Source organism: Thermobia domestica, chromosome 11 (genome assembly GCF_964235325.1).
Source record: "Thermobia domestica chromosome 11, izTheDome1.hap1.1, whole genome shotgun sequence".
Taxonomy (NCBI): domain Eukaryota; kingdom Metazoa; phylum Arthropoda; class Insecta; order Zygentoma; family Lepismatidae; genus Thermobia; species Thermobia domestica.
Genome location: NC_137464.1, coordinates 189743342 through 189758377, shown reverse-complemented (window position 1 = coordinate 189758377; position 15036 = coordinate 189743342). Strand labels below are relative to the sequence as shown.

At 35.0% G+C, this 15036-nt stretch overlaps 1 protein-coding gene across 1 annotated transcript in view; it reads right to left on the bottom strand.

The window, feature by feature from the left end:
- Window positions 1–15036, bottom strand: part of LOC145665399 (WD repeat-containing protein 13-like) — a 55412-nt gene that overhangs the window by 3914 nt on the left and 36462 nt on the right. The window contains 6 exon segments of the mRNA XM_081732704.1: window positions 393–511; window positions 2094–2272; window positions 4240–4383; window positions 9472–9638; window positions 12539–12642; window positions 12644–12690. Of these exon segments, the coding sequence (XP_081588830.1) occupies window positions 393–511; window positions 2094–2272; window positions 4240–4383; window positions 9472–9638; window positions 12539–12642; window positions 12644–12690 (760 nt within the window).

Sequence of the window (15036 nt, the reverse complement as noted above, 5' to 3'; positions counted from 1 at the left end):
TTGCCGGTTAGGCTAAAGGAGACGGTGATGATGAGAGATGAGTGAAATGGTGGAATGATGAAAGTGGGAGGAAACGGGAGAACCCCGAGAAAACCCACGCACACGGTGTTTGTCCACCACAAAGTTCACTTGGCGGGGGCTGGGATCGAACCCGGGACCCCAAGGTAGAAGAGCCGCTTGCTACTGGGCAGTAAGCGACTGTCAAGACAACACCATCAGAATTTCCTTTTTCCCGGTAAGACTTAAACTCACATGTGGATAATTTTGGAAACGAAGCATTGTTATGATAGTTACTGTTTCCATTACGAGACACTGTCATGACAGTTAATGCTTTTCTTATAAAGCTATCAAAAGGAACAATAAATGATTAAAAGTAAGGAAGCAACACTTACCAACACAGGCACCTTGACGGAATGACATAATAGGACAGAATGTAGATTTTATGAGATAGTTCTTATGCCGAACGGGGAATTTACGACGTAGCTGTATATTTCCTTCTTTATCAGTTACCCTAGAAACAGAAAAAAGGATAAATCATGTTTGTTGGTAAAGAGAACAGAAAGTGCTGAAATAGCAAAATGGTTGACCCATGAACACAACCAGATGGACAAGAAGAGAAAAAATAGTTTATTCTTGTGCTAAGTATATTTTCTAATACCAAATACATTTTCTAAAGTTCTTGAAGTTCTTGTTGCCTTCCATATGTAACACTAGTATTAGAATAAGAGTCAGAAAATTTACGACGACTTCGTTTTTAGTTATGATACAACGCATTTTTTTTTCAAGTTTGCTTTTTTTCTTCTTTTTTTAAGTAGCATACTGTTTGAATGAACTATATCGCAAGGAACAACATGAGAATAAATAAGTTATCATTACACAAAAGTAAACCTGCTTACAGTTTTATCAAGTATTGTGAATTTTATTCAATATTTCATTAGTCCATCGTGCTAGCTTCTTCAGGTATATTAAGCACAAGGTTTTTGTTAAGTAGAAATGCATAGTATTTTTATTAAATGAAAACTTTTTTTTTCTTTCAATATGAAACCAAAGCCATTTATTGAGCAAACGTTGATGGACATTACTGTTTTCGTTAGATAATTGGGAAATGTCGGGTTCTCATCCCGCGGTCGATTCTCCGTTTTGTTACGGAAATAGGGCAAAAGTGACGTATTTGCTTCAAGAATGTGACCTCAATTTGTTCTCGCTCAAACAACTTCAGAGATAAAAGACTTCACTATAAATACTTATACGCATGATGGCTAGCTCAAAGTAAACATGGACCTCGAGATATCAGTAACACTCTTAATTACGCAGTGTCATATTAAAGGGCATGTTTGGAAACTCGTATGTGTTCTCTTTTCCACAATAACAAAAAACATATATTAAGCAAACTCTATCTACAATTTTTCTTTTTATTATTTTACATTTACACTAACTTTGCAAATGCATCTTCCATAATTCTTGCCAAAAACCTCTTGCTTTTCAACTTATTTGTGAATACAACGTATTAATTAAACCCATTAAGTAAACTTCACTTATCTATTAACAAGAATTATAACCTAACAATTTATTCATCATAGAAGACTATTACCTGGACACAAGGTATGTGCTTCATTAATAATTATTTATCCACCTACCCAACACCTGAAATTTATTCCCGTGTTTTCTTTAGTCCAACTTGGAGATACCTATACATATAGGCCCCGGTCGCCATCTTTCACAATTTCTTCCTTTGTTTCACTGTTAAGACGTCCCTGCTTAGCCACTTCCACGAAAATTTGAAGGTTCTTGGCTTTGTCCCCCTAATGTATGGAAAATTAACTGCCAACTGTAAACGTGACACACAGGGAACAATTCTACAGATTTACCACTATCAAGTTATACTGAAGAGGTTCACCCGATAACTACCAGATGATCTGAAGCTATCTGAAAACGACTGCATTTAATGTTTAGATAGTTTGTGGTATAGTCTTGCAAGGGGAGGGGGGAATCTGAATTGTTTCCAGTATAATAATAATTTCACAACTCTATCTGGAACTTCGTTAACAAATAATCTAGACGTGAGAAAATAACAACAGATGCAGAATATTTACCTGAACAAACAGACCACATTTGCTGCACAGTTCACTAATAATGAAGGATCTCTTGCTTCTCGGCTAATCCACATGCGGAAGGAAATACAAGTGATTGGACTACTCTCTCCAATACTAACACGCCGGCACTTACTCAAGCGGCCAGTAGCGAGGTCGAACAGGAAGGACACTACAGTTCCCTATCAAAAAACATGTAAGTATTTATCAATATATGTATTTCTTATGGCGAAGTAAAGATCATGTCTTTCACTATCAATCGCATGAATGCAATATCCATATGAACAACTTTCAATACTTTGAACAATCCACAATCTTTGTTTATTTAAAAGGTGTAACAAAATGACCTACCTGGATATGCTGGTTAAGAACTAAACCTAAAAATAATTCACATAATCCAAGTAAAAAAATTACCGGTATATCAAGACGACGCATTTACTGCTTTGTCTGTCTACTTATTTAACAGATTGTGTCAACTCATTTCGTTTAAATTAACATCTAGTTGATTAACAGACAATAATGATGATAAAAAGGATTTCGTATGTTTACTTCCATTTTAGCCTTCCAGTGACATCTATTATGTGAACAGCAGTGTATTTAACGTTTTTAGTAAAGTTGTACATCGTGGCCCGGCTTCATAAGCATTTAACCTATTACAAATTTGGCAGTGGCTATATACACGGTAACTGTTTACGCATTCCGCATCCGGTAGGTATAATGACGTCATTGTGACTGACGTAGTAAGCGATGCCAGCATGTTCTACTTGAACTTACAGGAACAGGAAAAAGGCGCTTTTCTGGTTTTTTATTCGAGTTTCCATACTTTACGTGATTTTATATCTGAAGGAGTAGGGAGGGGAAGAAGACTAGCCAACTAAATTATTAATAATTTATATAGGAAACTGCCGATGAGTGACGAAGCTGCAAGAGGCGTGGGCGCCCAATTACATCATCCGCCCCCTGACTGCTCCCCCAAACCAGGTCCGTAGCCGGGATTATTTCATTTGGCGCCTACTAGAAATTATTTTCATGACATAATTCTTTTCAATGTTTCTTTGAGATTTTGCTTCTTGCATAGCAATTTGCGAATGGAATTTAAATGTCCATCGCATTTATAATTTTTGTCTTGCTTTTTCGGAAGCAAAGGAAATTATTATCTATTATATGTATTTTAGAGTCTTACGTGGATATAAAATAACGAATATAGACAAAATTTGTATGTAAAAAGGATGTATATACTGTCATTCTACAGACTGCCTAAGATGATTGCTGGTTTAGAATGCGCTTATATTATTATTATTTTGCTGAATTCGTAATATCGTCAAAAAATACAGAGTTGGCATTACTCAACCTACAAAGTGAACCTTAATAATTATGGCAAAAACACAATAACAATCCATACAAGTGCTAATTTTCTAACTCATATTGTAGCCAAATGTCATCCGGATCGAGTCCATTCTTCTATTTTTTAAAAGTTGTAAACCGAATACTACTTTTCTTTCGCCATTTCAATGAAAAACAAGACGAAGTAGCAAAAACATTTCTGAATCAACACTATGAAATAATTATGTAGATGTGTCATTTACAAATTACTTAACAGACCTTCAAAGAACAGAGAAGAGGAAAGAATACTGCTAAAGTTACCCGTTTTTGCTAGTTATCTAATTTCCAAAAAGTAAGCCGAGGATCTGGATTTCGAAAGCCCATTGAGACACTTTATTTTCATTGTTATAAAATGTCAAAGCGCACATCGTTTCTTTGTCGTCAATTCTATAGTCAATTTCAGGTAATATAGTTTTTAATCCAGAGCGCATTAGTATGTGTTAATGAGAACTGAAGAGGAACCTAAAGGAAAACGTATTTTCGAGGAGAAAATAACCACAACTATATGAATAAAGAACCTAATAAAGTATTGATTTATTCAACGAGTAGTTTAAACGTTTAATAAGTTTAGGAAGATCATAATAAGTTTAACTTGACAAAAAGCAAAGCTGGTTAATATGGAAAATATAATAAAGTATATCAAAGGTAAGCATATTAGAATCTGAACGTATTAGTTAAAAAACACCTTACTAAATGGGCATTATAAGTATGATACAAGTAAATAATAAAAATGATTGGGAGGTTAAACTCCAGACAAATTACTTACTTTATCATCACCAGACCAGAGAACTTGCCCTCCTGTATCAAATGCCAGTGACAATACTTTGCCTCCAACCTTACTGCTACCTCCTCGTGGATAGATGCCGGTTGAGATGTTTAAAACCTGGATCATGCCACGGGAATTTCCAGCCTGTAGCCAGTTAAGGATATTTATAATAATACAGAAATGTCAAAATTAAAGATGTTTTACGAGTTTTTCTTGCTTTAGTAACCTATATCCTCAAAATATTGAAGCCTTTGCTTTGTAAATTGTTTATTGCATCTTTAAGTTTAATCATCTGCAGAATCTATCATTCACTGTATTTGGCAGGATTGGTAACACTGCATAAGCTAATCAGCTGTTCCGTCTGATACTTACATTGAGCGATTTTGATCAACAAACAGAGATATAGTAGATAATTATTTTTATTATTTAATTTACATAATACGTGTAGGATATAGGAATAGAATACAAAGTGTTTAAAAATAAAACACAGACCGTTAAGTAAGATAGCATGTGAAAATAGAATATAATAGGAATCAGATTATAATTGTAGTGATTATGAAATATAGTTTATGAACAGATAGATAAGAGTTTGAGATTGATGTCTAATAAGATGAGTGAGAAGGCACGGATTAAGTGTAAAGATACAGAAGAATTTAAGTGTGTATCTTTGTAGATTTTAGTTAACTAACAATACTTTGCATTTTTTTAGGTTATCTTTTTTTCCTTAATTTTTGGGGTTATGGGTAGGCTAGTTGCTGCTACAAAAGCATTACGCAAGTAAAGATATATATATATATATATATATATATATATATATATATATATATATATATATATATATAGTAAGAAATAGCTAAAATCTCTACATATCTCGAAAATCAGTAAGTTATATACATCAAGCTATGAAGAATGGACGCGATTAAAGCCCTAGTCTGAAAGAAAGTGTACGTGTAAGAAGGAACTGAATCCAAGAACTAATCGTAGATTCGTTCAGTTCGTAACACAACACAAGAAAGTATTAGCTAGAACCTTGAAACATAATCAGGAAGATACGTGCTTGTAGCCTGTGGTTCAGCAATTTCTGGGAAGTTTATGGAAGCAGGATTTTCAGCATATCGTCCTCACAGGAAGGTGACAAACATTGGAGCAAATGGCTATGAAGAGGCTGATGTAGGATCATAACGCCAAAGATCAATTTGGAAATGACTGATGTAAAATAACATACCCTTAATAGTGAGGTAGTATGAACATCTGAAGGAAATTGTCCTAAAAGATAATTTTCCCTAAATATTATATTAAATAATGTTTGAATATTATTCCCGGCAGAAGCTCTAGTGGCTCGGATTCCAAGTTAATCAGTAAGTCTCGTCTCACATAGCCTCGCTGCTGAAAGGGACGTTAAACTCAAAATCAACTCAACTCAATGTTTGAATATTAGCCGATAAAACATTTGAGTTCATGCGTTTGTGCCAATTACAGCTGTGTGCAGCAACAACGTTCAACTCTTGAGCGAAGTTCAGTGAAAATGTATGTTGAACGAATTATGCTCAACGTTAAATCTCGACCAAGTGATTGATAAACTAGGTTTAACTTTGAACTTCCGATTTTCGGGGTTTTAACTTCGTTAATATTGGTTAGTCCACAGTACCAGTGGAATTTGTGTACAGTGTCGGACAGTGATATTTACAATTTAGAAGATATGCAGTCATAGAAGACATTATTCGTCCAAAATGAGTAATAAAAGATTTCTGCAATGCTTTGGAAACATCAGAGATGAAATTTCAGAAAATTCAGTTTAAATCAGAGAGGTTTTAATGTTATTGAAAAAATCGCAAAACTGTTAAATTTTTTTCCAACCAGTAGACACAACAGTGTTTTAGCCTTAAATACTTTATTTATTACACGGGTTTAATTCTACAAAAACATTACAGTTTGTGATTGTGGTGTTTATCAATCCACTAAGTGCAAGGACTATTGTGGTCTGGCAGATAATTATATCAAATTCCCAAGAATACATGAAAGAGAGCTTGTTATGTCAATGATTTTTTATATTCATGGTTTCTTGGTGTCGTAGGTGGTATAGATTGTACTTACATAGCGATTCAATCACTCGATGTCTTGATGCAAAATTATTCAAAAATTATTTTATATATATTACATAAACATACAAACTGTGAATGATGCAAAACTGCAAATAACAAAATATTGTTGCTCGGTGGTTTGGCTCCAGATGGTTTTCTTTGGGATGGTAGTACCTAATGCCAGATTCACGGTTTTATTGTTCTCTTTAGATACAATTTCGCGAGAATCGGTTATCGTCAACGCATTTTTCTGTTTAACAACAACAACAACAACAACAACAACAACAACAACAACAAAAAGTAGTAAAGGTTTGTACTATACTTACGTAAGAGAGAAACTGAATGTAGTCATGTGAGTACTTAGTATCTTATTCACAATATAGAATTGGCAATTCCTTGTGTTAATATTTTGTTTATGTTCCTTAGTAATGATCCATGCTACAAACGCAAATCTGTCCACAATTCTTGGCTAGAAATAAAATATATACTGTGCCATCTCCTGCGAACTATCCAGGCATTAACCTTACAGAAAACATATGGGCAGTTGGAAAACAAATTCTGAGGAAACTAGCATTACTTCTAGGGTACAATTCTTCAAGAAGCTCCAAGAAATTTAGCACTTGTGTTACAATCTTGTATAAAGGCGTATTGATGTGTTAATACATAAGAGAAGCATGTACATGAACTACAAGAATCTTGTACAGTGAAACCTGTCAACTTGGCCACCTCTCTAAGTTGGCCACCTGCTTATCTTGACCTAGTTCGTCTTGAACCTGCATTTTCCCATAAGACATTCGTTACTTACTACTCTATAAGTTGGCCACCTGTCTATCTTGGAAGTTGGCCACACTGAAGCAATGTTTACCCTATGATGATAATGATAAATTTACCTGCGTATCTTGGCCACGAAAAATACAATTTTGTTATTTTTCTTAACTCTTTCGAATTCCCATATAAGAGGCAGATGTTCTGTATTTGTGACTGGCCACAAAGAAGCATAGATTCGCACGATTTGTTCTTGGAGGTCAATGGCCAGAACACTACCCTCATAAAAGGGTGGTGAAGGAAGATGTGACTAAGAAAAAGCACGTACAGGAATTCAGGAAATGGTCGTACGTATTTGTTTACCCTGTCTGTTTTGGTAAAACCATTAGCTATATCGGCTCCTTTCATCAGTGGGAAACTTTAATAATTCCGGAAAATTCTCAAGGTTAAAGCTCAATTGTCATTTATTGGCACCTGACAGGATGTCAAAAGGTAGCGGAGGTTTTGAGATATGAATTCCCTCAAGATTTTCTCAAAACATCTTTTGCTCCGAGGCAAACACTTTTATTAGTTCATTAAAAAGAGGTAGTTAACTACAATATTAGAATGTGCATATCTGCCAAAAAGAATAAAGCAAATATGTCTAGAATGAACCACCATTCAGTAACAACTGAAAAGAAGTCATATAAATTGCATATGAATTTCTCAATTTATAACTTAGCTTTTCTTGTTTTCAATCTGAATAACTCAGTGTGCTATAATATCAATTTCAATAAACTGCGTACATACACTTCTATTTCATGGTTGTTTGTGTTATTGTGTTTTCAATCTGAATAATTCAATGTACCAGACTAGTTTTCAGAAAGAGAAAGGTATGCATATATATTAAACATATACTATCAAGAGCGCCGATCCTGGGGGACCGAGGGGGGCCTGGGCCCCCCAAAGCTCGTGTGGCCCCTATTTTATTTATGAGTATACAATATTTGGTATAATTTGAGTGCAATTTGTCTTAAAATCTTCGTATATATACCGGTACCTTCTGCATCTTAAACCCCCCCCCCCTTCCCAAATTTACAGAGAAATCGGCGCTCTTGCATACTATAGTAATATTTTCTAGTACTGTATACTTTTATGATTACTCTATATACATTATTTATAAGTAGCTGTCGTGCCACTGCTTATTAAAATTTTACAATCAAGTAATACTAGAAATCCTATTCTAAAAATACACAAATCACACTTATTTTCTGTAAGTTGGCCACCTGTCTAAGTTGGCCACTTTTCGATGGAACCGATGGTGGCCAACATAGACAGGTTTCACTGTAACTGTCATTAAAAAATCTTGCAACATCATCTTTCTATTTACTGATTACACAGTTACAATTTTCTGAAAGCAAGAGATATCCGCATCCATGCAACACTGCACTATAGTGGACAAATAGTGAAATCTCCTCATTAAAAATCTGTATTTTGTCGCGCTTCTCCTCCCCGTCTAAAAGAATCCGTCGTTTCGGAAGCGGTGAAACTTTCTTTTTTTTTTTTTTTTTTCTTTCTTTATGTCAGTGGGAGGGCGATACCAGATAGCAAGCAAGACGACTCAGAAATTTGCACATGGTTTGATTCCTTGCAAAATGAAAAAAAAATTGCATGTCCCTTTCAAGATTATGTTTACATGGAGAAATATTGTAGAGTTGCAAGATTTTTTCAATGACAGCTACAAGATTCTTGCAACACGGCAACCTAGCTTTAGTCTAATAATTTTCACATTTCTGTATATTCTAAACTAAACTGACGCTACATCACGAAGGATTCTGGCCAGTCAGATGGTACACGTTTAACCGTAGTCTGGCTACGATCACCAATGCCATTATTTACTGATTTATACACGAGGGTTCTTTAACTCTTAATTCAAGTACCCTCCAAGTTTTTTTACAACGTCCAATTCAACAATGACAATTTTGTGCTTTCCTGGACGTCAAATCTAAACCACGCACACGTAAAGAACACATGTTAAACCTTATGACTACTGGAAAATTACGCAGAAATTGGGTGCGCTCTGCTTACAAGCAGATCATATATAAACAAATGAAAGTTCTTGAAACTTTATCTATCTAACTTTTAGTTCCATTTATTTGTCTTACCTTTCGAGTTTCTCCTAGTAATTATTAACTTTGGATGTATATGACATACAACGTAAAGAATTTTAAAATAATTTCTGTTCCTTTAATCAACTAATTAATTAACGATAAAATAGTAAACAAATATATTTAACTGGCGCACTACAATATTTCCAAAATTCCTAGCAATTTTCACATACACTCTTCAACAAATAAAGAAAACCACAGTTTGACGTATATATAGATGCAAATTTTTAAAAGGATACAACAACCATGTTGTTGTTGGCTGGCTGGAAGACACAAGACAGCACCTCTGCTCCCATCTGATCTTCAACTACACGAAGGCATTTATGTTGATTCGCATCCCAAAGGCGAACGGTTCCATCATATGACGAACTTAGCATCAGATCATTGGAAAGAGACCAATCACAACCTGAAAACAAAGAAAGTGCTTTCATTTCCGAATCTTACTTCAAAACTAATATTACATGGCTTTCTTTTTAAGCAACTTAATGGCTAATGCACATGTTTTATATTCATGTAGTCTGGGTTTGATCCTTGGTAGGGGTACTGTCTTGAATAAAAGTATGAATTCCACCTTACGCAGTATGTTGCATTTGACATCTTTTTATGGTACTCAAAAGGGATGTAAGACTCAAATGAATGAATTTATGAAAACCAAGATGGCTACTCGACTATTGACCATTTTTTACAAGTGCATAAGAGGTCAAGTGAATTAGTACGTTAATTTGAACTACAACTTGAAAAGATTTTCCTAAACCGCATCAGGCCAAAGTGAGATGATAGCTGAGATACGGACCCTGGCATGTCCCTATTCATTTATTATCTCGATCGGGATATCTCGGGTTCGAATTGTATTTTTTTTTTAACTGAAGAAAAATATACTTATATTTCCATATCCGCGTTTAAAAGAATAAGCATTTTCCTCTACATTTTGCACTTCTCGTCTCGTTTAATAACGTAAAAACGAGTTAATATTTTCATAAATGCATAAATACGTACTGATTATATTCCAAAATTGTGCTGAAAAATATTCCCTGGCGGTATCTTAGAATCTACTCAGACTCTAGCTCAGAATCTATTAGAATTCTATCTTCAGCGCATCTGAGGAAAAGGGTGTTCGTAACTGGTTGTTTCTCTACATTCTTGAAAAGGGCATGGTGACAGAGTGGTAGAGCGTTCATCTTCGGTGTGAGGAATCCCTGGTTCGATCCCAAGCCCATAGAATTTGTGGCGGACAACATCGTGCTCGTGGGTTTGATCGAGGTTCTTCCCCGTGTTCTCTTATATTCTCATTATCATTTACTTCCATGTATCATCCATCCCCTTTAGCTTAAATGGCACAAACGAGGGACCGACAGAATAGAAATTTCATTTATGCTTCATATATAAAATATTACTTAACCACTTATGTATAAAATACTTAATGTGTGCTATAAGACAGAAAGTCACTGTTTTGTGAGATAACGTGTAATTAACTTTTATATTTTGTAAGAAAATCTTGCTACTAAGAGTAGCTTTAAAGTTTCTTGATACCACTTGCAGTGATACTTTTGTACTGATGATCGTTATGAGAAATGAAAACGAAATGAAATCGTTTACTTAATGTCCCACGATTATGTCTTTCAGGCTAAAGGAGACGATGATTAAGGCAAGTGAATGATTACAAAATAGATGGTGGAATGAGAATGTGGGTGATCACAAACTCACATGGCCTGGAATTGAACCAGGAGCTTCTTGCACCAGAGGTGAGTGTTCTACAACAGAGCCATCGTAACCCTGACTCTAATGTGAAACGAATACTAGCAATTAATATTCACTAAAAGAATATATTTAAGATAAAATCTACCATCACGATGTTTGAAAAGAAACTTGATTATTCCTCTAAAGTGTTGCCAATTGTCTACTAGAACTAGAAAGTTCTCATGAAAGAATCCATGTAGATGCTGAAAAATTGACAAAGAACAATATTAAACTCAATTTTGGAATATGAGTATTCTTGCTTTACAAAATGTGTTGCATGTTTACTATTTCGAATTTCAATCTTTTTTTTTTTTTCTTTTTCTATGACGCATTTTTTTTTTTTAAATGCATTTTACAATTTTAAGTTTCACAGTTGTAGTTTCGAGGCATCCGCTAAATTCTGGATACTTAGTTAGTACACTCAATATTTAACTTCATGGCACTGATGAAATAAACTCTACTAAGTTTCTTCCGAAACTAATTACCTACTTGTAATACTTATTATGAAATACATTTGCATTAGTAGAGATAACTAGTAATATACAAACATGGTCTCTACATTAATTGATTGTTGGATCAAGCAAAGCATTTTTTTTCTTTCTTCTTTTTATTTTATTTTTATTTCAGGATGACCAATGTATTTGGGCAAGAGCTGCACAAAACGAAATATCTAAGGAATAGCTGTCACTTAGACATTTGGCTGCAGAAAAGGCAGATATAACTTGATGTACAATACACCTTAGTGAAACTATGTGATTATCACATATCCAAACTTGCTTCGTAAGAATAATCTCTTCTTTACACACTCTCATTTGACCGCAATATTTAATTTGAAAGCCATTGTTACTATTATTATTTACTTGCCTATTTCACCTAGTTAGTTCGTTGACTTGGTTCAAATTTATACTTAAAGATTTATTAGCGTCGCTTCTTATGTAATATACTTTACACTTGTCGTATGCTACTTAACTACTAGTTACGATTCTTTCATTGGTCTAGTGGCTAGCACGTGTGCTTTTGGTGCACGTGGTCCCGAGTTCGATTCCCGGTGGAACAACACACACATAGACACACACACAAAAAAAGTTACACAATCATTTTCATTGATCATTCGTCTCCTTTAGCCTACAAAGCATAATCGTGGGACGATAGTGTAAAAACCTCGTTTCACTTTTACTAATTACAATGATGTAAATATTTTAATTTTTATTTTTGTCATAGCATTCGTGATTAATATTGTATATCAGGGGTGGCCAGCGCGTCGATCGCGGTCTAATAGTTGACCAAGAAGTTGTAAGAGGTAGCCCATGGTGGTCTGTATCGATCATTGTTATTGATTTATATTTCTCTTTAGCGGTGTAATGAACATATGTAGACCGCCAGCAATTTCTGAAACGAAAAGTAGCTTTCAATTCTGAAAAGTTTGGCTGTTGTACATCATTAACTCTACTGAATACATTAATTACACGTCCATAACTTCAAGTCAGTCTATATGTCCCTCAAGATAAGCGTACTAAACTTAGCTATAATGCATTAGACATACCAAAAGCTAAATAATTTTTAGCGTACCAGTAACTCCTTTCTTATGACCCTTTAAAATTACTTCCACTTGAGGAGGAATGGATGTAACATTACAAATTGAGATAGTTCCATCTAAAGACGCACCACAAACGGGACCGATCATTGTTGGCGAACTTCAGAACGGTGACGGCATCCGTATGCTGGAATAAATAAACAGATTATAAAAATTATTTAATCACCAAATGATAGCAGAGACAAGAATGATGATCTCCATATGTAGTATTTTTCTTACAAAAAATAAATAAATAAATAGATAAATAAATAAATAATCAAAAACTCATAAACTGTAAAATGACAGCGTTACAATGCAAGTTTAACGTCACGTGGACTCTCTCATGCCTACCGCCCACTATTTAGTAAATACTATTTCCTAGCAGACTCTTACTGCTTAAACGATTATATCATCAACTTATAAGAAACTCTACCAAAACGATTATATCATCAACTTATAGAAACTCTTGAAGGTTTAGTGTTTTTTAGTTCGGCTATCCAGGAACAACAAGTGATTACATGAAGCAAAAAATATCTTCCCCTTTCTTTGTTTATCGATAATTACCTTAAAAAAAACATATTTTTAAAAAAAACACGAAAATGAAAGGAAAATAGATTTATTGTGATTGATATACAAGTACATATCTTGGCTATTTTTCGACGTAGTCACCATGAACCTCCAGACATTTCTGATATTGTGGCACAAGCTTGCGTATACCCTCTGTATAAAAGACTGCCGCACGAGTGCAGCCAGTCCAGAACTGATGTTTTGAGCATTTCACTGGTGTTAAAATGCTTCGATGCAAGCCACTTTTTCCGGTGAATAAAAAGAAAAAAAAAATCGCTGGGGCAGGTCGGGGCTGTAAGGAAGTTGATTGAATAGTTTCGATCGAAATCTTCGAGTTGTCTCAACAGTACAAGCAACTGAGTATGGGCGGGCGTTGTTAATGGATCGGAAAAATTCCAGAGAGTATCACCTCTCCGCCGATTTTGGACGGCATGTTGCAAAGCATTCAGTGTTTGGGGAATGCACATCTGCTATAATTGTTCGTCCTGGTTCCAAGACTTCCACAAAAAGCAAATCCTTTTGGTCCCAAAACACGGCTGCCATGATTTTATGAACTGATGGTGTTTATTTGAATTTCTTTGCTTTAGAAAAAAACAGAGTGCCAGACTGACTGCTGCGTCATCTTTTCAGTGGCGTACGATATCCAGATTTTATCCTCCATCACTATGTGAGAAAAGAGATCATTTCCGTCCTCTCTCCAGTGAGTCTAAAAAAACACGTTACTTTCTGTGAGTCTCTGTCAGCATTTTTTGTACCCAATCTCGCACACAGTTTACGACAACCCCAGCTTGTCAAGTCACAATTCAATACACTGTTTTTCGCGGACACTTCTGGTGAGTTTTAGTTATGTGAACCGTCATGAATATTTGAACGCCCTTTCTCGAAACACACTGCACCAATGCCTGACGTTTCCCTTCATTCATTACCATCGTTCCGTAAATGCACACAATTCCGACGGATGTCTGCTGTATTCTGTCCTTTGGTATTTAGGAATCATATGACAGATTCACATTGGCGGGATTTTTGTATTATGGCAGCCATTCACTTTACTGTTACTCGCACGTACGCCATTCAACTCGGACGATTCTATCTTTGCTGCAAGCACACAATAGACATGATCAACTTCATCATTGTTGCCGACCCCGCATAAAAAATATCGGCCCTTCTTTTTTATCATACGCCTCGTATGTTAAAGTATACTAGTAAACGTTACTATTTACTTGTAAGCAAAACATATAATATTAGGTAAACTAATTGGTTATAATCTGAAATCAACAATTATAATGAGTCGCTCCGGTGGATGACACTCGGTCAAAAACGTGCAAAAGCTTTTTACATACTAGCTACCAGGCAAAATGCCGGGATGATATCTCATATAATTGTCCCAGGCCACATTCTTCCTTTCTCATTCCTCCCAATTATCCGTTCAGTGTGGTCGCCGAGGAAAATCATCTCTCATACATGACAGGCTAGCATGGGCACTCATGTCAAAAGCCCAGAATCTAATTCCTAACCTTAACCTACTTGAATCACTTTTGGGGTATCTTTTAATGAATAAAAGTAATGGTACCCTTACGGGTATATTTCACTATCGTGACGAAATTTTTGTACCCAGGAAACATTTTGCATGTGTTAGTACAATCAACAACATAGACGATTGTCGATATTTCTGGAGTTACTGTTAAGAAATGGAAATAGTAATTTTAACAAGAAATTTTAATCGATTCAAGGAAGCCTTAACATTTTTCTATACAACTGGAGGATACTGATATTAATCCTGCAAGCAGCATAATTTAAAATAAATAAATAAATAAATAAATAAACGCTTGATGATGATGACAAGATGTCATTGAAATGTAGCGTCGGTACGCCATTCTAGCATTTGAATGTTTCGGCGAGTACAATTTTTTTTTTTATTTTTATTATT